We start from the raw sequence: 23,918 nt of genomic DNA, 5'->3' as shown, positions 1-23,918 counted from the left end.
CCCTTCCAGGTCCAGCAGGTCCCTAGAATGAGCCACAAGATCTGTAAACACGTTACTATTACAATAGCCCCTCTTTGCTTTGGGAATCTGTCCCCAGAGTCCAGCAGATTCTTGAGACTAGATGATGGCAAACCTGAGACAGGCTGGGCTTTTCCATATGTGGGTGAATATAAATGTGTGTTCTGTGAAAGCTTAACTTATGAATTAGTCAAGCAAGTGATGAACAATAAACTAATAAAGTAGAGCAATTATAAAAACCTACTGTGACAAACGTCAAGTGGGTGTAGTCTCTCTCCCCTCACCCTTCTTTCCCCGTGTGGGATGACAGGGTCCGGGTGTGGGGTGCGGTGATAGGAGTGCCGTGGTCTAGTGCTGGGTTACTGTGTGCCTGCTGCTTGACTGCCAGCTCTTGTTTCCTTGACTGTGGTCGCAAGGCCGCTGTTCCCTGGCGAGGTGTGGTGGTGGATAGCCAGGAGGACAGGCTGATGAAGCGTGACTCACCGGTCTTGGTGAAGTGGAGCAGGGCGGCAGGAGGTTTTCTCACAGCTCAGAATGGCGTGAAATTCAAAACTTAATCAGGTGCTTACCTGCAGAATTCAAAATTTCTGGACCACAATTCAAAAAGTGCAGAAAGCAAAACCCTGGCTAAGGTGAACTACTGCACTCGTTTCCTACAAAGGATGTGTGCCTGGAGGGGTGCGGAGCATGCCTGGATGGGGCTTTTGTGGGGGACGGGGCATTGCTGTTGGCCACCACTGCCTGCACTTAGCTTCCAGCCCCCTGGAGGTTGTGTTGAAAACACAGCTCTAGGCGAACTTCCTTCCGTGTGTCCTAGTCCCTTATCCATAGCTGTGCTGGAGTACTTCAGATTGAGTAATATATAAAGGAAAATTGATTGCTTGTAGTTCTGGAGGCCTGTGGGTCCCAGGGCCTGCGTCTGCATCGGATGAGCAGCTTGCGCTGCGTCAGGCAGACATGGAGAACAACATGGCATGGAGACGGAGCGTGCCATTCGGGGCCCCTCCGAGAGGCATGCGCATTTGGTGTTACATTCCCAATACACAAACGCATGGAAGACACATTCCAACTATGGCAAAATGCATTTACTACTGCTTTATTAATTACAAGCAATACATAATTTTCTTATTGCTGAAAATTGATTTTAAAAAAGCAAAAGGGGGCTAAAGAAAAAGACCACCATCCCCTGTTGATACTTGTGTGCTTTGGTTTATTTCCTCACAGCCCTTGGTTGTTTTACCTATGGTGCCCCTGGTACCAGCAGGGTACCAGCAGGACCTGCATCCATGGGTCCAACCAACTGCAGGTTAATAATATTTAGGGGGAAACTGCATCTATGTTGAATGTGGACAGGCTTTCTTGTCATTAGACCCCAAGTAATACAGTATTACAGTTATTTGCGGGCATTTAGGTTGCATTATGTGTTACGTGACCTAACGTATATGGGAGCGTGTCCATGGGTGCAATGCAGATACTGCAGCATCTTATGTGAGTGGGTGTGATGCAGATACTGCAGCATTTTATATGAGTGGGTGCGATGCAGATACTGGAGCACTTTACATGAGTGGGTGCGATGCAGATACTGCAGCATTTTACGTGAATGGGTGCAATGCAGATACTGCAGCATTTTACATGAGTGAGTGCAATGCAGATACTGCAGGGTTTTACACAGGTGGGTGCAATGAAGATACTGCAGCATTTTACGTGAGTGGGTGTGATGCAGATACTGCAGTGTTTTACGTAAGTGAATGAAGTGCAAATGCCACAGTATTTTACATGCGTGCATGCAGTGCAAATACTGCATCCTTTTACATGAGTGGGCATGATGTAAATACTGCGGCATTTTACATGTGTGGATGTAAAACCGATACTGCAGCTTTTTACGTGCATGGGTGCAATGCAGTTACTGCAGCATTTTACGTGAATGAATGAAGTGGAAATGCCACCACTTACATGAGTCAATGCGATGGAAACAACATTTTATGTGATGGCTTGGTGTTTGTTGGGCCTTGGAAGTAAACCTCTGCAGACAGAGACAATAGTACCTTTACATGCTGAGATAAAAACAGTGTCCTTTCAAGAAGAGCCCTAGAAATGGGAGCTGCTGTTGTGTCTGTGGTGCTGGGTTTACCAAGGATGGCTACCTGGGTGGGAACAGAGGCACCGTGGTGACAGTCCCGGTCCTTCGTGGGATAGGCCGTGACAGAAGAGGTAATGGATGGGAACCACTGAGCGAGGACGGGCTGTCCCTGTGTCCTCGGAGCCACAGGGGCCACCGCACATTGCTGAGTAGGAAATGACATAGCAAAGAGATTTCCCAAAGGCCAACCTGCAGCAGAAGTCAGGACAGATTGGAGGGAAGACTGAAGGCAGGGAGAAGGCAAGAGTGCTTCCCGGCCCCTGTGACGGGCGTGTGTGTGGTGGCGTGGTGTGGGATGGTCATTTCTGGGCTGCCAGGATGGAGAGGGACCGGTTGAGCTTCACCATGGCAATAATGAGGAGACCCCCTGTCAGCAGAAACGTGGGCCAGAAGAGAGAGAAGAGAAGGGCCTGGGGCCCGTGGAGACGCTGGTATAGAACGCTGCTCCCGTTCTCCCGCGTCGTGGAGAAGCAGTGGAAAACATGGTGCTCGTGGAACCTGGCTCTCACCTTCTCCACGTCGGCCCGGGCCAGCTGGTAGTTGTCTAGGCTGCCGGGGATGTAGGAGCACTGTGGGGACAAGCCAGGTGCTGGGGGACTTGGATTCCTGGTTTCTCAGGCCCCGGGATGGAGGAAGGAAAGGCTGGCTGTGGAGTCAGCCTCTGCTGGAGTTGGGACTTGCGTGTGCACTCTGCGGTCCCAGAGGCTGCTGTGTTAGATGTGAGTGGGGACACTGGGACCGCTCAGCATACCGCTTGCCAACTGCACCAAGTCCTGGCTCTGCTTTTGTGGGCTGTGAAATCTGAGACAAATTGCTCCCCTTACTGAACCTTCATGCCTTCATTGTGTAAAAGGGCTAACAGCAGTAGCACCTAGAGGTGACTAAGGTGCTTTAAACGTGACCGTCCAGGGAGACCAGTGAACCGCACGCCTCACGGGACAGCTGCACTTTGTATTCAGACTCAGGGCACAAGCCCCATGCTCAGAGACCCACTAGCTCATGCATAAGACCTGGGCGGGGGAAGCAGAGGAGGCAGGTGAGATTGGCAGGTGCCCAGCCAGGGGGAGCTGCCAGGGAGGGGTGGGGCCTGGCGGGAGCAGAGGACAGCCACATGCAGAGGCAGCCGCCACTCCCTCCCGACAGACAGGAGGCCAGGAGCAACCAGGCCAGCGACACATCAGAAGTCAGAAACCCCATTCCAAGGTGAGCTCTCCCAGTGCGACACTACCGGCCAGAGTTCCAGTGGCAAACTCTTTGAGGCCTGATCCTGTGTGAGCCACAGGTCAGAGGTTGGCAGGCCAGGATTGACAGCTTGGGATGGCCATGTGCTTCGTTCTGGCTCTGGTCACTGTTACGAGGGTCCCCCGCCCTGTTCTGATGAGGCCCAGCTGGGGAGCTAGGCAGAGAGGGCAGGGCAGAGAACCTGGTTCTCCCACCCGTGTGAGAGGCTTTGTGCTCACCACGCATGTGGACCTCAGGTGTTTCCAGGGGCGGTGCCCTGCCCGGCCTGCCTCAGGATGCCTGTAGACCACCTCCCTGCAGTTCCTACGCTCTTCATCACGGAGAAGGCCAGAAATGCTGGCACTGTCCACGCACTGTAGTCCGTGGACCACTGGCTCTGGCTGAGGCCTGGCCTCCTGTCGGACTTGGTTGACACAGTGAAAACGGTACCTGCTGGTTGCGGTCCCGGGTGTCCTCTGTGTGGTACAGCACGGCCCACCCACCCACAGCAGACACGTTGACCCACAGGCACGGGTACTGGGGCACCTTCTTGCCCCCTAGCTCGTCCTGGTCCCAGATGTTGGTCTCAATGAGGTGGCAGGTGGATTCCTGGGTCCACACACTGGGGGGACCACACATGTCTCAGCCTCGGGGTGACACACAAAACACCCAGTTTGGACCCCTGGTTCTCCAGGAGCCTTAGAGAAATCCAGGGCCAGAACTCTCATCTGGCTGCCAGCATCTAAGCTCCTGGGCCTGGGGTGGGGTCACAGGAGCAGTTTCAGACCTGCTCAGGAGTTAGATACCACCTGTGTGATGGTTCTCACCCGGGGGCTCTAACAAGGCTTGCCCGTGGAATCGGAATGGCTTGGGCCTGGCAGGGTTCAAAGGCCTCTGGGGTGACCCTCATGTGTAGCTAGGCCCAGGATGGTCTTAGCCACAGCATCCTGGTCTCACTCAAGTGTGCAGTAGGCTCAGATGTTCCAAGAGCTTTTCTGCGGCCACACAGCACGGAGGATAGGTTGGGAGGCTATGAATCTATCACTGTCCCTCCTAAAACCGATCAGATGTTGAAGGGGCTTGGTGTGCACAGGGCGAGGACTTGCGGGAAGGAGGCTGATCTGGCTGTGGCAGTGTGCCGGCCGCACTGGGCTGCTCTGAGACTCCAGCCTGGCAGGGCTCCAGGTTGTAAAACTCGAGGACGGCACAGGCCCCAGAGAGGCCAACAGGCTCATCACCCTGTAAACCGTGGTGTGAGTCTTCCTGGGGAGAGCACTCTCAGAGAGCAGAGACCGACAGTAGCCAGACATGCCCAGAGGAGGGTCTGAGACATGCTCACGGGGCGGGTGGGGGCATCAGGTGTTCCCAGAAATCCCAGAGCTCTTCTGTAAAAGCGGGGCCTCACAGGATCATGGAATAATCTCAGAGACTCCTGGATGGGGCTCCAGGGGGCAGATGGCAGCTCAGTGCAGACCCTTGCTGTCTATCAGCGAAGCCCCAACCGGAGCTGGTGGCCTCCCATTCCGTGAGGCATCGCTCACCTGGACAGGCCTTTCAGAGGGAGAGAGCTGTGCACACACATTGCTGCGCACCCACGATCACACACACTGCAGGGACTGCTGAGCCGTGGCGGTGGCTTGACCAGGACACCCTGACCTGTCACCACTGGGTCCCAGGCCAGCAGGCCCCAAGCCAGCCTACCCTCCCTGCTAGTGACGCTTGAGCCTGGGAATGAGGATTGTCTCAACCACTCTGCCTCTCCTGGGGTGCCCGGGGAGAGTCGGGGGCTGGCTGGAGGTCAGTACCTTCGCTGGTAGAGAGGCAGCACAGTGGTACCCAGGATGTAGTAGGTGATAACCGCACACACCACCATGGTCACTCCCAGACAGAGCGCTCGCGTCTCTCCCCGCTTCTGGGCCATCACCAGCTTCTTCCCCATGGCTGCCTGGGGCAGCAGTCATTTCTAGGGCCACAGAGACAAGCAAGTGAGACGAGCCCAGCTATCAACAGTATTGCTGTTTGATCTCATAGGCGCCCCCGCCCCCCGTCTGCTCTGAGCATGCCTTCCATCCTCCTCATTCTGCAGAAGGAGGCAGCCTGGGCCCTCCGGACATCCGCCTGTCATCCCAGGACCTGTGCATGCTGCTCGGTGTGACACCTGTGCAGGCGTGGTAGCAGTCCCCAGATGGGAGGCTGGCTTGGGTTTGATTTGAGACCCTAGTTGTAACCATGAGAGTCCTTTAAGCAGAAGGCCAGTGAGGGAATTCGTAGAGGCTGGGGGATGGGGCAGCAAGGCAGGGGTGCTGGCAGCCACTGACCTAGAGCGGGCGAGGAGCAAGGGATCGTCCCCACAGCTCTGCAGCCCTGCAAGGGTCTTGGCAACCCTGTACGCTGGGCTTCAGAACTGTGGGATGCTGGCTTTCTGTTACTCGAGTCATGGAGTTTGTGCTCATTTGCTACAAGGGCTGCAGGAAATGGTGAGCAGCGGTGGGCAGTCACTCACCCCTTTCCCTTTCTGTCTCCCCACTCAGCACTACCCAAGACCCCTACTCTCCTGCACCAGCCCCTGGGCAATGTCCCCAGGGTGTAAACCAGACAGACCTTTTCAGGACAGGCCCCTGCATCTAGGTGATCTGGGCCTACAGCGCTGCCACTGACCCCGCCTGCAGCTGGCCCTGCATTCAGTCAGCTGCCCCGGGCCTCTGGGTAAGCTCTGAGGCTCGTTTTTGTTTAAGTGGTCAGGATCCAGTTCTGCCACAAGTGCAGGTGGAGGTTCCCCCGTTGTGGGGAAGTCCAGCCTGACATCGGGGAGGCCCCATTCACCCTGCCTGCTTCCAGTGTAAACACATGGCCTTTATGCATGGAGAGAGTTCTGGAGACAGGCTCTTGTCTACAGAGAGCTTGCTTTCTGCTCAGGCTTCTCTCCTAAGCTCTGGACTGAGTTCCTTGACCCAGACAGCCTGGCCCGCCCTTTCCTTCACTGCCCTTAGAACCAGGCGTGGAGCTGCGCCCCTAACTGTCCCTCTGCTTCTGACACAGAGGTGAGAGGTGACCCAGTGACCCTGGGGGCTGAGAGGCAGGGAGCCCCTCCTTTCCAACGGAGACATTGTGGGGTTGCGAGTGGGCAGAATTCCCCTGGAGGAAAAGACTTGCGCTTGCCTCCTTTCTGTCTCTTCCTACCAGGAGTGCTCAGGGGGAGCAGTGGGGCCAGCTGGAGGGACCCGAGTTCACCCCGCCTCCCCAGGCCACAACTGGAAGTTAAGGCTCATCGCTTACAGTGAGACCCCCAGACCTGGGGTCCGACAGGGAATGTCAGCAGTAACAGCAGACTTCAGTTAGGACTCCAGGAACTTCCCAGTGTTGTGGGCGGCTAAGTGTCTCTGTGGAAAGGTGATGAGGTACAGAGTGTGGTAGGCAGTCTGTGGAGAGGATCACATGCATCCTCTTCCTTAGAAGGGCAGGAAATAGAGCTTGAGGTGGGAGGCTCGGCGGGGCCTGGGGAAGGGGAGCTGGGGTCACAGACGTGCTCCAGTCCTGGGTCCCTGCTAGCCATCATGTGACTGAGATGGGAGAATCACAGCACCGGCCTCCAAGAGCTGTAGTAGAGACCATTACCCTCCCCCAACACAAACACACACACACTCACACACATACACACACTCACACACATATATACACTCACACACACACTCACACATATACACACACATACACTCACACTCACAATACACACACATACTCTCACACACACATATACACACACACACACACACACACACAGGAGCAGCCAGGGTTATTAATGAAGGGACCGGTGAGGTGGGGGCTGGCCATGCCTAGCCCTGTCCCAGGGCTGGTCCCGATCTCCACCTGCTGGTCACTGGATGCTGAGGGCCAGGCCAGTGAGCCCCTCGAGAGACCGGCTGACACCAGCCCAGACACAGCCAGCCACTCTGGAGCTCTGCTGAGCATCTGGAGGGGGAGGGGTCCCTGCACGCTATTTTCCCGGCCCTCCCCCCACCAGCCCCTCAGGTGTCACCAGCTCCAGCCCCCAGTTCCAGCGCTTAGACGCCCGCCTGTACTCACAGCCCGCTGCCTGTGGTCCCCGCAAGCAGATGGTTTCTTTCTGCCCGCCCTCACCCCCACCCACACCCACACCAGAGGCCTTGGAGCTCCGGCAGGAAGTTCAGCCTCCCTGGAGACACCGGGCTGGGCGGCTGCCTTGGGTCCCATCTGGGCAGAGGCTCCATGCCCAAACATGGACAAATCTGAGCTCACAGCCTCGGGACGCAGCTCTGCTGCAGGTACACAGCCCTACAGATGGCAGCTGCTGCCCCGGCCTCTGCACCTGCAGTTCCAGACTTTGTCAGGCAGCCCCAGCAGCAAAACTGGCACCCTGGACCAGACCATCCTGGCATATTTGGACATGATTCTTCACTCGGTCTTTCTGGGTTGGCAGGGACACCAGGGATGGGAAGTGATTTTCCTTGTGTGTGCACGGGAAGAAGAAGGAGACAAAGCTGAAGGTGAAGGGTTAGGCTGGTCATGAATCCTGGTATTCCTGTAGCCAAGACCTTCTTCCTCTGGGTGCTGTGTGACCCTGGGAAAGTGCTGGCCCCTCTCTGGGCCTTTATTTTCTCATTGGTACTCTTGGTGCTTTCAGACCTTACTTTGACGGGGCACCGGTGGCTCACGCCTGTAATCCTAGCTGTTCAAGAGTCTGAGATCTGAGGACCGTGGTTCAGAGCCAGCCTGGCAGAAAAGTCCCTGCAAGACATTCATATCCAATTAACCACCAGAAAAGTGGAGGTGGAGCTGTGGTTCCAAGTGGTAGAGCACTGGCCTTGAGCAAAAGAGCTTCAGAGACAGAGCCCAGGCCCCGAGTTCAAGCCCCATGATGGACAAAAATATAAATAAAAATAGAATACATGTTTTCTTGGGCAAGGATAGTGTTGAGGGTTAGGGTGGGGATTCCGGGCGCTTCCTTGGAAGGACGGCTGAGCCAAAGCAGGGAACGGGGGCGCTGCCAGGGCTGCGGCCGCTGGTGCAGCCACGGAGCGCCCTGGCCTCCTCCTCCTGGAGGAGCCACAAGGGGCCTCAGAAACCTGACTAGCCCTGCTCTCCCGGTGGAGGTCTCCGCCGGGGCTGTGAGGCTGGCTGTGTCGTGAATGGTGTACGTGAAGGCACCTTCCACCTCGGCCAGGGCAGGCAGAGCCTGCCCGCCTGCTTTATAGAGGGTAATCACCGGGCTCTCCAGCCACCCTGCCCTGCGCCAGCCCCGAACTGGAGAGCATTCAGCTAAGACCAGGAGCGGGGTTTGGTTTTGTGCTTGTTTCCCTAAAGCTACCTGCGATTGTGAGTCTCAGAGAAGGAGCCTCCCTGTGCTGGAGGAGGGGCGGCCATGTCTCTCGCTCCTCCTGGGTGGAGCTCTGCAGCGCCCTGAGGCTGGATGCTGTGATGGTGGTGCAGGCTCTCTGGCTGGCTCCACACCCCAGCTCGGCTCTGAGCTCTGACTGCTCAGGCAAGGCTGAGCACACTGCCAGGGGCCGTGCCTGGGCTGCAAGCACAGGGCTGGGTGGATTTTGCTGTCTGTAAGGCTCTGAGTGAGAGGGTGAGGGGACTGGCACTCAGCCAGCATCTCTTCACGATACCCTGATTCCGGGACCATGAGAATAGAGTGACTCATGACAACCGTGCGGAAGACTCATGGGTGGGGCTCAGGGCTGGGTGGTCTAGTTGAGATGCAGCCTCTCACCGTGCCTCAGTATCTTACCTCTAAAATGGAGACTAATGCATCCCCATCTGTGCTGGCCCATGACTGAAGCCTGGAACACCAGCAAGCACTAAGAACTGGACCCTTGTCGGACGTTTAACTGCCGGGTTTGCAGAGAGCCAACATGGAACCCATTCCTCCATGCTCTGGTCTAAGCTCCAGGGTAACCGCCAGACACACAGACACAGCCCGTAGGGGTTGCAGACACCCAGCCTCGAAGGCTTGCCTGGTGCAGACGCTGCTGTCAGGTGAGAGGGGACAGACCAGCTCACCTGTGTCCTTGCCCCTGAAACAGAACAGAAAAGCTGGCGTTTTTTGTTTGGACCAGTGTTTAAATAGGCCTGTGGAAAGGGAACGGCAGCTGCCTCCCAGGCCAAGCGGGGGCCCAGGGTCAGGCAGGATTAGTAAGCATGCTATAAATGCAGAGGGCTCTGGGAGGGAGCGGGAGAGAACGAAATTAGGATGGGAAAATGCAAATGGTCTGGGTCAAGATGCAGAGGGACAACGTAATGGAGTCTGACTGTGTCGGCCAGCGGGGCTTGAGGTTGGCTCAGAACAGGCGCCCCAGGAAGCCAGGACAGAAGAGGCAAAGCCCTGCCAGTGGCATGTACTGCTGTCCTGGCGTGGGCCACAGCGGCACCTGGCAGATTCTCACACACACACACACCCATCAAAGAATCTGAACTAAGACCCCTCTGTCGCAGACTCTGAAAGGTCCTGCGATTTCAGACCCACTCTGCTGCCTCCCAGGAGCTAGCCATGTGTGTCGAGTGAACGAAGGGCCCAGCCCATGACAGCGAAGGACCAGGAGTCAGTGGAAGGGGTGGCTGGAGGGCTACAGGAACCGCTGCTCCCTGGGCCTCTGCCCTGCCCCTCCCCCAGAGCCTCCTTCCATGGATACTGACCCGGCCCACCACGTCGCTCAGCCTCCTCCTATTGCTAGCTTCATGGGCTTTCCAGACAGTGTCCGTCAGAGAAGCAAGCAGCCTGTGAGGTAATAGCAGGAAAACAAGGATGGCAGCCACGGGGTGAGTGGAAAAACCCTAGCCCTCAGGCTGGGGAACAACTTGTCCCCTGGGCCGGGCAGCCATGAAGTCGCTGAGGTGAATTCAGGGAGGATCCGCAGACTCTCCAAGAAAAAGGAGAAAGGAAATGCGGCAGCAGGGTGTCGGGAATGGCCTCCATCCAACATATCAGCCCTTTGGTCCAGAAGCCCCACTTTGGAGCAATTAGAGACATCTTCTAAAGAACGAGCAAACATGGGACACTGTCAGACGGGACATGGAAAACAGGGTCACATTCCACGGTTCCGGGGAGCCCCTGACACCGAGCGTGCTGAACACTCTATCTGTTCTTTTTCCTTTCCCTAGGCCAAGCTCAGTTTGTAGCGAGGCACTGTAAGAGATCACAAGATCTGGAGCTGGGAAGGTGGCTCAGTGGTAGAGCGCTTGCCTTGCATGCATGAGGCCCTGGGTTCGATTCCCCAGCATCACATAAGCAAAAAGAAAAAAAGATGCAAGTGGCGCTGTGGCTCAAGTGGTAGAGTGCTAGCCTTGAGCTGAAGAGCTGAGGGACAGTGCCCAGGCCCAGAGTTCAGGCCCCACGACTGAACCAAAAAAAAAAAAAAAAAAAGAGAGATCACGAGATCTAACATCTTAGCCTTCTCTGCGTAAGATGCTTTCTTTCCTTACCGAATGAGGATGCACTTTGCACCACATCTGAGTGACTCTTGGGCTGGAGGCTGGTATTAAGTGGAGTAAAGGTTAGATGAACACAGCTTGTGTTGCCATGGCAGTAGAACTGAGAGCCAGGATGAGTCCAGGGTGAGCAGCAGGCGTGTGGGGACACTGGACGGGGGGCGGTTTGCATCTGAAGTCTAGTGTGTGGCACCAGCTTTCCTCATGAAATGAAAAGCTGGCAGCAGGCCTGGGTGGGGCCCTTGATCTCCTCCAGGGCCTGCATCTGGAGCGTTTGACACCTGCTGGCCCCTGCTAGCTGGGGCAGGAGGCACAGGGCACTTTCCAGTTGCTCTCCTCTCTCCTGGCCTTGGTACACATTGGAGTCATTTCCTGCCATAATGAAACCTTTCTAAACTTAGCTCCTCTCAATTACAACGTCACAGCTTACACTGCAGCTGGTACTAGGCAGGACACCAGGCCTTGGGTTAGAAGACATGGACTCAAATACCCGTCCACATCTCTGTCTCATGCATGGCCTCGGCCTCCTTGGCCTGCAGGGTGGGAGTCACCACAGTCACAGTGTTGGCGAGGTCTGAGGGCCCGCCACCTACGCCCTTCCTGTAACCCCTATATCACCACGACAACAGAGCGCTCAGCGGCTCTGAGATAAGAAATCACGCCCCCAACCCAGGGTGACCAATGCCACTTCCCCTGTGGGGTGAGAGGCCAGAGTTAAACTCTGTGTGTGTGTGTGTGTGTGTGTGTGTGTGTGTGTGTGTGTGTGTGGTATATGGTGTGTGTAGCATTGTGTATGTGCGTGCACCCATGTGTGCATGTGTGGTCTATATACACATGTGTGCACATGTGTATGGTAGGTGCGGCATGTGTATGTATGTGTGTGGTGGGTGCACGTGTGTAATGTGTGCACATGTATGTTGCTATCTCTTCTCTGTCAAAATCTCCTTGAGAGCTCCTGGCCGGATCCCCCTCACCCCTGCCCAGTTGCTTTGAGTAGGAATCAATAAGGGATAAGTGGCCAGAACTCTAGGCTGTGCCCTGTGTCCTGCTGGCGTCCCACAGAGTGAACCCGAGGGCTTGAGGGGGGAGCTGCCTCCTAATGCCTAGCGCATAGTAGGTGCCCAGTGCACGTGGGTGGCGCCTAGTTGGGAATTTGGAGTAGCCAGCTCATTTTCTGTGTATTCTTGTATGATGTATAAACGTTAGTGTTTGGGGCAGAACAGGTGCTGTCCCCTGGGACGTGCAGGGCTGGGCCTGTGGCAGACAGACAGAAGACAGTGGGACAGGGCTTTCTGAGACTTACCCCACTTTGGCAGGAGTTTCCACCCTTGGGTCCCTAATTGTGTAGCCCAGGAGATGCTGCCAAAACCTGCTGACGTTCTTCGGTGAAGAACACGTACTTCGTTGTCACCATGAGCAGGAGGCCACCGTCCCCCCACCTACCAAACCCAGTTTGTGACAGCCAGCCCTGTCCCAAGACAAGCGGCCAGGGTGAGAGCCTTGACGTCCCCGCGGGACGTGGCCAGGCCTCCCTGGAGGGCCGCTGACCCTTGATCCAGGCCAGCCGTGAGGCCCCACCCTGCCCGACGTGGCTTCTCTGGGTGGCACTCCAGTCATTTCCTGGCACGCACTTGGCGTTATCTGAAGAGCAGGACTCCTGTTTTTAACTTCTCCTTTTTGCTTGCCTGTGGCCTCCAATTTCTCCACAACGAGCGTGTTCAACATTTGTAATCAGAAGGAAACTCAATAGAGGTTATTGGATAAAAGGATCAGCAGTGAGAAATTGTGGTCTCCGGGGGAAGCAGGGGCCTCTTCCTGCCTGACAACAGAGGCTGCAGGATCTTTGCTGGAACCTTCTATGTGAGCCTCAGGCTCCACCCTCAGCCGTGTCACCTGCCCCCGCGCTGGCAGGTCATCCTGGCAGGAGGCTGCTCGTTCAGGGACTTCCCTCCCACCTTCTGATCTAGGGACAGTCTGGTCTCAGGCCCCGGGAGGTTCCGCAGCAATACCTGCACACCTGTGGTCCCCTTGGGAAGGGGCCCTCCTCATCATCTGCGAGACATCTGCTTCCTGCCGAATGTGGCTGTCTTGCTTATTGATGAGCCTTCTCTGTCCGCAGCCCTAATCCCCAGGACCAGCAACTCCCTCGAGGGCCGATCCACCAGTCCTCTCCTGTCCCATCACAGCTAGCAGACATCTTCTCCTGGGTGGCCGCTTCGGGCCTCGCCGGGCTCCTTGTGCCCGGCACGGCTTGGCACTTTAATTTGTGGTGCCACACGTGGCAGGGATGCTGTTTGGATTAGGCAGGGGCAGCCAGGCAAACAGGCTCTGCTTAGTGGCGTCAGGGCACTGCCATCTGGTGGCCGACACGTTGCGCCTGCTTCCCGCAGCAGCAGCCCTGTGCTCCGGGGATCACCTCCCCGAGGAGACCCTGGGGGTGGAAGTTCTGCCACCCAGGCTGCCTCCACACCCACGGAGCAACTCAGACTCCCGCCCTGCCTGCAAGCGTGGCCACGCCGCTGTGCCTTTGCCAGTCTCAGAAATGATACGGGCTTTGAAAAAGCTTGTTAAAAACAATGGTTTAAAAAGCATGAGTGCCAAGGGCTGGGAAGGTGGCTCAGTGGTAGAGCGCTTGCCTTGCATGCATGAGGCCCTGGGTTTGATTCTTCATCACCACATAAGCAAAAAGAAAAAAGCCGGAAGTGGTGCTGTGGCTCAAGTGGTAGAGCGCTAGCCTTGAGCTGAAGAGCTGAGGGACAGCGCTCTGGCCCAGAGTTCAGGCCCCATGACTGGACCTCCCCCCCCAAAAAAAAAGCATAAGTTCCATTGGGTGCAGCGATGTGCCTGTAATCTCACACAGCAGAGGCAGGAGGACCTGGGTTTAAACCAGGTCCAGGGGTGTGGCTCAGCGGCGGAGCGCGCTGGGTGTCACCAAGGCTGCTTCTCATAGTTGTGGAGGATGGGTTCCGTACTTGAAGCCTTAAACCCGGCTTTGTGTCCAAGAAGTAATGGCAGGGTACTCAGGAAAGCATGGGGCCTGGGGCAGAGGTACCGTACAGAAGAGGTTCCTACCGCCAGCCTAGGGGTGTGTGTGCCCACAGACACATTCCTGACTGCGTCCTCCCCCTCTCCCTCCCTTCCTCCCGCTCCCTTCCCCTTTGTGTCATCGCTTCCTTTCTGTAGTTCTGAGCCAGAATCTCACCACTACCCTTGTGTGCAGGACAGCCTGAACTCTCAATCCCCAACTTATGCCGTCTTGCCTGACTGCAAGTTCTACACACTTCTAAGACATCAGAAGATGTGGAGACCAATTCACGATGTCTGTGCAGCACCGTGTGGCTTGGGAAGTAGAATGTGACCAGTGCAGCAAAGCACTGTGCCCTCCCCCGGGCCCGGGGAACTGCAGGAGGGGTTTGCTGATGGGGCGTGTGCAGACCCCGTCCAGGGTCTTCTTGTCATTGCTTATGGATTCTGGTGGTGACGGTGTTAGGATTCAAATCAAAAGCATAAACTCCCTCTTGGCCCAGCATCTCAAAGATGAAAGGCCCAGCTCCCCGAACACAGGCCCGCCGCCTGCACATCAGAAAGCCTGCGAACCCACAGCTGCTCCGTCTCCACCGGGATCTTCAGATGCTTTATTAATTCTGCTAGATGCGGGTGCTCCGTGCTTTCTTGGGGTGACAGGAATTCTGCGCCTCTCCCCTCCCACCTACAGGCCAGCTGGGGAGCCGGGTGCTGCATAAATGTTTAATTGTGGTACAGTAAAAATATTTGCTTTCAGTGTCTGGAAGCTGCTAACAGAGGTAGGGCTGACTCCTGGAGTTGCCAGACTTCACTCTAATGAGAACAGAAATAAAAGCTGATTAAATCAAACTCCCCACAGTGTAGAACCACTTAAATAAATGTTTCATATTGTTTGTGGGATGCTTTTAAAGCAGCAGCTGCTTATGTAACCATTAGGCCGGACATAAATCATTCATCTCCGTCCCCACCGTCATCAGAGCTCCGCTCCTTTGCCTCTGTGAGGCTGACGTTTCGTCCCCAGCTTCCGGCCAGGCTGCTCGGGCAGCAGGCCTGAGAGGGAGGGCTGGCGGGGCTGTGCTGGTGTGTGTGTACCCCAGCCTGCTGCCAGCGCACCTCCGTTTCCATGGAGCAGTGCGGGGATCCTGGAGCTTGTGCAGGTGGAATGTCCCAAAGCCCACGTGAGGAGTAGGGCCAACATGGAGCCTTCCATCAGACACGCTGTCCAACTGCACACAGCTCAGGCCTCTTCACAAGGGAGACCAGTGCAGACAGAGCAAACCCCAGAGAGCAGGAGGCCTGGCCAGAGAAAGAACCAGGGATACTTTAGCCCGGGGTGAGGGGTGGAGGGCAGAGGGTGGGCAGAGTGGACCCTGGTCTGAACTCCAAGGGCTGACCAGCACCCTATCCAGACGCTGTCACCTCACACCTGTCCCTGTAACAGCCTGCTCCTGGCCTCCCTGCCTCTGCTCAACCCGTCATTCACACAGCGTAGCCTGAGCTGTTGAATGCGGGGCCCAGGCAGATTCAAGTTCCAGACTCCTCCTTACAACGACCTGGAGTGAAAGGGCTAGAGATGTGGCTCAAGTAGAACACCTGCCTAACCAGCACAAAGCCCCGAGTTCAACTCCCAAGGCCACCAAAAATACAAAGGCCTCCACCCCTCCTAGGACAAGCCAGGTGCCCACCGTGGCCGTCGTGATGAGACCCTGCCTAGAGCTGCCCCTTCCTCCCTGGCTGTGCTGGGTCCCAGCCCTCCTCCCCAGGCCCCTCTCACCGCCCCTTCTCTTCCCTCTTGATGGTCTTTCCCACTAGAATGCCAGTTCTGCCGTCCCTCAGCACCTCCACTGTCGCCCTGGCCCCACGGACGCTAAGTAAATAAAGGGGCAAACCCGTCCCCACCCTCCCCGGCATCAGTCCCCGGAGAGGACGGACTTGATATTGAAAGCCAGCCCGCACTCCAGGCTCAGAGCCCAGGTGCCTTTCCTGGCCTCTCCAGGTGTCCTAGTTTGGATCTGGGACACCGGCCATGCTCAGGCTGTTCCCAGAGCTGGTGCCACTGGGGTGGCAGAGCCTTTGAATGGTGGGGCCTGGCGGAGGGGAGGTGGGTTACTGTGGGACCCGGCCTCCCCTCTTCCCCCTGGCCACATGGGGAGCACCTTGGTGCCACATTCTCCACAGGCAGCATGGCTCAAACAGGCCAGTCATGGACTCCGCCTCTGAAACCGTGAGTCCAACAACCTTTAAAAGAGGCGTTCCATTGCAGTGACAGAGCCAACCCCGAGGTCTAGCCGGGCAGGGCAGGCATGAGTGGGAGGATGCGATGGAGGCCTGAGGAAGCCCAGGAGCCCCTCTGCAGCTGAGTCCACAGTCGCAAGAGGACCCTGCCCCTGCTCCTGACGACTGGGCGCAAGGACCAGCAGAACCCAGGCTCTGCTCGGAGCTGCCAGGCCCCTTGGAGCCCACCTGCCCAGAGAAAGCCCGAGCCATTGCCCCTCTGCCCGCCCACAAGGGCTCAGTCCTCCAAAATGGGCACCCTACAGCCAGTGCCACAGGCTGGGGTGCCACCGGTCAGAAAGATGGGTCCTCCCGGTTTATCCGAAGAAGCCAAATTCCTCTCCTGTGGCACTCCACGGTGCAAGGCCTTTCCAAGCCGTGTCCACCTCTTCCTTGGCTCCTGAGGACCTTGGGGACACTGCCGTGGTGGTGACACAGTGGCAGCCGTGGTGGCATCTTTCCTCACCCTGAGCTGTGGCTGTAGTGGCCTCAGCAGCTTAGAGCTGGCGGTGGGCCGGTCACCAGCACAGCCTCTTAGCTGCTGTCCTCAGGAAGTCCCTCCCTCCTCAACAGACCTGGTGGGTGGGCAGCTCCTCCCTCCACTGAGTCCTGACTGACAGGGCAAGGAAGGGCAGGGTAGCCCTTCCACAGCCTCGTCCTCTGAGCGCTCCAGGCTCAGTGTTCTGTGATTGCAACAGTAGTCAGTCTGTCTGTCTGTCTCTCTCTCACAAACACACACACACACACACACACACACACACACACACACATCTAATTTAAGTCCCATCAGCCCAGCTGTTCTTTTCTGTCCTCCGTGTGGAAGCCCTTCCTGGAGTTAGCACTGGACATGGTAAAGGGCATGGCAGGAGCGAGGCAGTGGTGGACACGAATCCCAGACCTGATGTTGCCCCCCGCAGAGTGCTAAGCTAGGGCCTGCCCGCTGAGACTCCCAGCCGCCCTGGGCACTAGGTGGCAGCGTGGGGCGCGGGGCTGGGCCGCCTGCAGTGTTGACCTGATTCCTGTGCAGCAGGGGCTGCAGAAAGGGCAGCAGCAGCAGCGCCTCCTGCGCGTGGAGCATTTCCCCTCGGGCCCAGAGGACGGGCAGAGGGCCGAACTGGAGCAGCCTCCCATCTGCTGCCAGAGAAAGCAGAGTCAGCATCCTTGGGGTGCCAGGAAGGACAAACGGGGACAGGACTGCCATCTGCAGCAGGCACCCGGAGGCCTCCTCGGGTGGGAGCTGGCCCGGGCGGGCCTGAAGGACCCCCGGAGCAGGCAGAGGCCTCCTCGGGTGGGAGCTGGCCCGGGCGGGCCTGAAGGACCCCCGGAGCAGGCAGAGGCCTCCTCGGGTGGGAGCTGGCCCGGGCGGGCCTGAAGGACCCCCGGAGCAGGCAGAGGCCTCCTCGGGTGGGAGCTGGCCCCGGGCGGGCCTGAAGGACCCCCGTGGGGGGCTGCCCCCTGCAGGGTGGAGGCCTGCTGCTACTTGCTGATTCCCTCCACTCTGCTCTCTCTCCTGTCCTGTCCTGTCCTGCCCGGCCTCACACGTGTTCCCGACGCCCCCACCCCCCCCCCGCCCCGCACAGCGCGCCCCTCCTCCTCGGCCACCAGAGAAAAGCCGAAATGCAAGGCAGGCTCTCCCCGTGCTGTGCGTGAGCCCTTGCAGTGAGTCTGGGTAAAAGTCCGCCTTGGTGGCAGCCCTGGAACTCATCGCAACCCCTATGGGCCGGCCTGTCTGTGCTTCTCTCTCCAACACAGGACTTCTTGGCTCTCTTTGAGACAGAATGTCACTGAGAAACCCAGGCTGTCCTCACACTGGGCGGCTTCAGCTCTTCCTGGAGTTCCTGCGCCCGCCCCACGCCGACAGTCTGCCTTCTCCCACCTGAGCACGTCCTGCAGGGGCAGGGTCCTGTCCCACCCGGGGGAGGGGGAGGGAGCCAACACCCGCCACTGCCGGGCCTGCCTTTGCTGCAGGGCAGGCTCTGCTGGAGGAGAAGCCGGCCAGGCCGGTTTGTGGAGGCCCCCCCCCCCCCCCCCCCCGGCCTCTTGAGTCAGAGGAAGATTCCAATTAAAGGACTTGAAGAAAGTGGCCTCATTTCACAGGCAATTGGGCTGTGAATGAAGCGAGCAGCCAAGTTTCTGAGCCCTGCAGGAATGCACCCTGGGGCGGGGGGGGGGGGGGAGAGGGAGGGGTGTTTATTGTAAATTTACCTGGAATCAAAAGGACTAGTCAGTTTAATGCAAACAACAAAGACTACTTAAATGAGGTAATACACACAGTATTTAACAAGAGGCCCCCAGGTAATCCTTCGATAATAAATGCTTGTTGAGAGACCCACCTTAGCTCAGACCCACTGTGAGAGGGAGGGGGTGCTCCATTATTTGTGGAACACCCCGACTTCCAGGGTTGTGCTCAGAGTTCATCTAATCGGGGCAGTTGGGATGAGGAGGACCACTTTGTGCCCCTGTCCTCGCGTGCCTCCTGCTCACTGCTGTTCCCATGTCCCGCCGGGATGCCTTGTGCTGGCTGTGTGGCTTCTCTGGTCATGGTTCTGTGGAACTCGCCCCCTAGGGCAGACAGTCCCGTCTTCAAGAGAAAGGACCCGGAACTGAGCCACTTGCATTCAGATTTCTGCTGGTAAGCTGTGGGGCCCTGCCTTGGTTTCTGTCCTCCACAGTGTGGAGCAGGGGTGTGGATTCTGCAGACCTCTGGGGGTGTGCTGTGGGTGTGCCCAGAGGGTAAGGTGGGGGGAAGGCTGTGTTTGGAGGAGGAGAGGGGAGACTGAATAGGAATCACCCCAGCAGCCTGCAGTGCTTCTCTAAAGCAGGGGAATGGAGGGGTGAGTGGACCCGAGACCAGGGGTCTTGGGGGTGCCATGTAGACAAGTGAGAGGTGAAAGCAAGCTGTGGGCACGGTGGGCCCTCGAGGCAGCCGAAGTCCCGCAGGGCTTCAGGGGTCCCCAGGAGAAGGCGGGGGACCATCCGCGTGTGAGTGACCGCGTCCAGTTCCGTCCCCCAGGTTCATCTCTCCTGCTGTCTAACGAGGGCGCCAAGGGAAAGGGCTGAGGACAGTGCACTTCTTTGGAAAGACATCTCCTCAGTCAGATAAAAAAGCCCTCCCATGCCAGAGTAGGCACCAGAGAGACGCCGTGAGGAGGCCGGAAACCGTGGGCAGCTCAGCCCGACCAGGTGCCACGTTGGGGTGTCATTTTCTGAGCCCCAACATTATCTTCTGATGAGTTTGTTGTGTTGTACATGCCCCCCCACAAATTTGGAAAAGTGCCAATACTGCATTCAGAGTTCAAATAATGCTAGGCGTTGTAATCCCTAAGGCTGCCGTCCCTGGGCAGGATTTGGGGGCTCTTGGGAGAGCAGCGAGTCTTGTGCTGAGCAGAGCCGGTGAGGGTGGGATCCTCAGACCCTTCCTCCAGGCTTGAGGCCACCAGCTCTGGGCGCTGGCCTGGGCTGGCTGCAGCCAGTACCATTCTAAACAGCAGAGGGCAGCACAGGCACAGGCCGGCCAGCTCCTTCCCAGCAACAGTTCGCTCAGTGAAATGGACTGCAAAGTCCAGCGGTTCAGGGATGCTCCCCCCTTCCCCGCAGAGGCTCCCGCGTCCGACACGCCACAGGCAGGAGGCGCCTGCCCGTCCCTGTTCCATCCTTCCGCTTCAGAGCTGCTTTTCAAAGCAGAGAGGAGCCTTGAACTTTGGTTCTGGCGCCCGCAGGCAGCCAGGCGTGGAGCTGTGTGATCTTGACGTTTCTCTCCCAGGAGGAGGAAGCGTGGGGTGGCTGAGGGCTCAGGCTCTGGGGCGAGGCGGGCCTGTGCTCAGTGCTGACTGGAGAGGCTGCCGAGCAAGCCCGGCCCTTGGGGCTCCAGGAGAAGGAACTGAGGACCCCACCGCAGCCGCTCTTCAGGCACCAGCACCTAGAACTCCTCTCCCTCTCCCTTCCGGTTCCTTCCTGTTTCCTCCTCCACAGAGCTGGCCCTCAGCTGAGCCAGCCAGAGCCCTGGGGCTGCTGAACGGCCTCCCTAAGTCTCAGTCCTCCCCCCTCTCCCAGTCCTTCATGGGTCCAGCCCTGGAGCTGCTCTCCAGATAGCATGTACACTGTAGATCCAGCTTGGAGCCACAGGACAGAATTCCAAGGCCAAGAGAGGTAGGGGAAGAGGCGGGTATCTGCATTTTCCCAAGTTCCCCCACGGCGATTCTGAGGTCCACAGGGCCACAGAGCCTCCGCTGTTGGCCAAGGAATGGGGGAATCGTATTCTAAAACAATTAATTAGAGCAACTGAAAGGGACAGGAAAGCCATTATGCAAATCTCTGGCCATTCAGGGCTATTAATTTGCAGGGGCCAGTGTGGGTTGCAGGTAAAGAATGGCTGCAATTTTAGGCAGAGTCAGGAGGTTGCTTCCCTCGGCGCCCATCCTGCTGCCTGAGGAACAACTCAGGCTCACTGGCCAGGTTCTAGGGTGGGCAGGCCTGCTGGGGGCGGGGGGTCACAGGAATAGCCAGTGGGCCTGGGGCCAGGGCCATCCTGACCAGGGGTTCTCAGTCTCAGCACTGAACCCCGGGGGGGGGGGCTTCTAGAAACCCAGATATCTGTACCCTGCCCCCTAGGCTGCTCAGTGGACCTGGGGTGGAATCAGAATTTGCATTTTGACAAGTTCCCTGGTGTTGTAAACCTTCCTTCTGTGTTGCTTTCTAAAATTTCATCTCCAGCTTCCTGAGCCAGGGTATGGGAGTCTGCAGGCTCTGATTTCAGTCTAGAGCAGTCACCGCCTTGCCATCATCACCCACCGGCTGCTGTCCCGGGACAGAGAGAATGTGTGTTCCCTCGCACACCTTCGGGGACTTGTTAACGTTAAAATTCATTTGTTGAATGTTTAAGGTTTATGTGACAGAGGTGCCTTCAGAGAGGAAGGCCCACAGACACAGAAACCTGGGCGTTTTTACAATCCACGTGGAGATGAGGGTATGGGAGGACGTTGGTTGGAGGGCAGATGACTTAGTGACGTCAGCCGGGAGACGTCCAGCAAGGCCCCGGGGCTCAGGGTGGCTCCGGAGGGACCCCTTGAAGGAGGTCTTGGGAGCTCGGGAGGAGGGCCTGCTTCCAGGGCAGCAGCGACCAAGAGCTGAACCTTCACAGTGCAGGACAAGCAGGGACCCTTGGCAAACAGGTGTGGTGCACAGCTTGCAGGCCCCCCCTCCAAGGCCACAATGAGGACCCACCCAGCCCCCAGCACCAGAGCCCCGAGTGCAGACAGGTCAGAGGTCAGGGAAGACTACCGCTTGTGCATCTGCGGCAGCTAACGTGTTTGCCGATTAAAACTGTCTCTGGCCGTGGCTTCCTCTTGTGCTTGTCAGGCCTTGGAGCTGTCCCTAGGCCCATGGCGCTGTTGGTTTACCTCCCAGAGCCAGGAGCACAGCAGCGTGCTGGGGTTTGCACGTGGACAAGTCCCCTGGCATTGTGCACCTGTGCAGAGAGGCCTGCTCTCCTGCCCGGCAGCAGAACCCCGAGGTGGAACGGGATTGGGCCTCACGCTCCCCCCTCCTGCCTCCCTCCTTCCCTGCTCCCGCCCTGCCCTGCCAGATCACGATCTGACCCCTGCACTTGAATTCCTGCTGTGAGACATTAAGAGGTAGGATCTGGTTGGGATTGGAGCAGAGCGCTCTGTTGTGGCTGTGGTTGAGCATCTGTGGGGTAGTGGCTGTCTCCTGGTGTGCTCAGTGGCCGCCCCGGCCAGGTCTCCAGAGATCCCCTGCTCTCGCCACATGAACCCCCCCCTCCCGGCCTCCAAACTCTGCCGGCAAGAAGACTGCTATAGACATGGCCTCTGACCTTTGTCAGACCTCTTATCTTCAGCATGTTGTCTGTGGAGATGTGTGATTCACAGAACACAGACTAGGCGGTCTGCTTCTGGAAACAGGGTTTAAGATGGGGGGGGGAGCTGGATCCCTGGGCCACTGTGCCCTAGAGGGAGACGGGATAGCCAGCCTTGAAGCAGTGAAGCAGCGCGGTGAGGCAGTGGCCTGTGCTTCTGGAAACAGGGTTTAAGATGGGGGGGGAGCTGGATCCCTGGGCCACCGTGCCCTAGAGGGAGACGGGATAGCCAGCCTTGAAGCAGTGAAGCAGCGCGGTGAGGCAGTGGCCTGTGCTTCCTCCTTTGCTGTGCACCTACAACCATTTCCCTGTGTGTGTGTGTGCTCCATCCAGGGGAGCGGTGGAGCGGAGGTGCTCAGGCCTGGGACCAGCCCTGGGCCAGGTTCCCCCCCCCCCCCCCCGCTTCCTGCCTCCCTGCCGCCAGAGGCAGGCGGAAGGAAACTTTAATTTTGCAAATTGCTGCATGTAAGAGGCTTGGCACGCGCAGTAGCAGGCTGGCGCAGGTGAGGAACAAGGTACGGGCTGGGCTGAGCGCCAGGGCCCCGGGCAGCCTTCCAGGCAGGCCCCGTCCCCCCTGCTCTGCAGCTCCTACGTGCACAAGGCCAGGCAGCCGGGGAGGTGTGCGGGGGAGGGAGAGCGCCCCCATCCGTCTGCCCCGTGCCTCGGGCAGCCGCTCCGGAAGGAAGCACGGTGCTTGCCGGCACCGGGGCCCCGGGAGCAGGGATGGGCGGCCGGGCCAGTGAAGCAGAAGGAGGGGAGGCAGGCCACGCCTCGCAGAGGGGACCTGAGGGGAGGAGTGCCTGCCTGCAGACAGAGGCCAGGGGGAACTGAGGAGCGCGCTGCCCAGAGCAAGCGCCAGAGACAGGATGACGGAAACGGGGCCGGGTGAAGGCCACTCAGACACACAGTGTTTAGAAACTAGTGCCACCTTTGCTTCAAAGACAGACCACAGGATGCGTTCCTCCCCCCAAGAACTAACACCTGGCTGACGGGATGTGTGCCTTCCTGAGAAAAACGCTTCCCCAGACTTCAGCCACCTGCCCCAAACGGCAGAGCGTGGGCGCCGCCGAGTCTCACAGAGCAGGATCTGTTTCATGGGAGGATGCATCCTTAACCTGGAAACTCCGAAAGTCCCACCAGACCTGCCGAGAAGCAAAGATAAAGCACCTATCTTTGCACTACGAGGAAGCCAGACCCCCTTCATTACCACATCAATACTCGAACCGCCGGAGGGGCTGAGCGTCTCTACCCCCTCTGCTGGAGAGGGCCCCGCCTTTCTGTGTTTGTCTGCTTTTTGTCTGTCTGCTTGCCTGATTGTTTACTTAAAAAAGCTCCGCCAAGTTTTCCAGAATTACTATTCTGCGATCGAAATCAAGGACCCTAAGTGAAGAGTTCCTACCTTTAAAGGAAAACTTCACTAAACCTCACCTCCGTCTGGTGACAACTACTCTTCCAAGAGGAGTTGTACAGAGTGGGCGGGCAGCGAGGATTGAGTCGGCCGGGAAGGAAGCTACTGTAGTCTCCAGGACAAGCTCCGACGGCAGCTGGGACCAGGAACCTGGGGACCAGACTCGATCAGATTCGGGCGGGGTGAGGGGGGGCTGGGACCGCACTGGCCTGTGGCCTGTCACTCCCTACGGAACCAGAGAGGACGGGTGGCCATCGTGGGGGTGATGCTGGGCTTGAGCGGAGGGGCTGTGGGGGAAGGGAGGGCCAGGAAGCAGTTGTCCCAGCAAGGCTGGAGCTCCAGAGAGCTGTGACACTTGTGCAGAGCTCCGGACGCCCCTTCCTGGCTGGAGACTGGGCTGGGCTCTTTATGCCAAGCGTGGCTTATATCTGCTGCAGGAAGTTGGGACCCTGAGTTTGGGACAGTGATAGAGTTGTCTAGCAATGTGAGTG

General features: G+C 57.8%; 2 protein-coding genes and 1 non-coding gene across 8 annotated transcripts in view; 2 read left to right on the top strand and 1 right to left on the bottom strand.

The window, feature by feature from the left end:
• Window positions 1–23,918, top strand: part of Kcnip1 (potassium voltage-gated channel interacting protein 1) — a 180,667-nt gene that overhangs the window by 8,219 nt on the left and 148,530 nt on the right. The window contains exon 1 of one of the 3 annotated variants that reach the window (XM_069999222.1): window positions 18,693–18,776. The exons of the other annotated variants lie outside the window; for them this stretch is intronic. The gene's annotated coding sequence lies outside the window, so the exon portion shown is untranslated. Of the gene's footprint in view, window positions 1–18,692; window positions 18,777–23,918 lie in introns of those variants that run through there. 3 annotated transcript variants of the gene reach the window in all.
• On the bottom strand, window positions 1,106–7,545 carry Kcnmb1 (potassium calcium-activated channel subfamily M regulatory beta subunit 1). Of its 4 annotated transcripts, none has more exons than XM_069999214.1 (5): window positions 7,463–7,516; window positions 6,656–6,759; window positions 5,185–5,342; window positions 3,830–4,001; window positions 1,106–2,727 (listed from the first exon to the last, which is right to left on the bottom strand). In XM_069999214.1, exons 3-5 carry the CDS (start codon window positions 5,316–5,318, stop codon window positions 2,458–2,460), a joined length of 576 nt encoding a protein of 191 aa, XP_069855315.1. In that variant the 5' UTR covers window positions 5,319–5,342; window positions 6,656–6,759; window positions 7,463–7,516; the 3' UTR covers window positions 1,106–2,457. The 4 variants fall into 4 exon arrangements, with proteins under 4 accessions (XP_069855315.1, XP_069855318.1, XP_069855316.1 ...); XM_069999217.1 differs by having other exon boundaries at window positions 6,672–6,759; XM_069999215.1 differs by having other exon boundaries at window positions 6,656–6,874; window positions 7,463–7,478.
• Window positions 10,576–10,645, top strand: Trnaa-ugc (transfer RNA alanine (anticodon UGC)). Its single transcript has one exon. It is a non-coding gene; the product is annotated as a tRNA-Ala (tRNA).

Source organism: Dipodomys merriami, unplaced genomic scaffold (genome assembly GCF_024711535.1).
Source record: "Dipodomys merriami isolate MVZ:Mamm:240054 unplaced genomic scaffold, mDipMer1.0.p SCAF_533, whole genome shotgun sequence".
Taxonomy (NCBI): Eukaryota; Metazoa; Chordata; class Mammalia; order Rodentia; family Heteromyidae; genus Dipodomys; species Dipodomys merriami.
This window is presented reverse-complemented; position numbering and strand designations above follow the sequence as displayed.

What these genes read in the sequence shown, in the direction of transcription:
- Kcnmb1 (XM_069999216.1), bottom strand. Translation starts at nt 5,318, where the DNA reads ATGGGGAAGAAGCTGGTGATGGCCCAGAAGCGGGGAGAGACGCGAGCG. An exon ending in CTGCCTCTCTACCAGCGAAG is followed by an intron (nt 4,002 to 5,184) that starts GTACTGACCTCC and finishes TGGTCCCCCCAG; the next exon opens with TGTGTGGACCCAGGAATCCA. An exon ending in CCCGGGACCGCAACCAGCAG is followed by an intron (nt 2,728 to 3,829) that starts GTACCGTTTTCA and finishes TTGTCCCCACAG; the next exon opens with TGCTCCTACATCCCCGGCAG.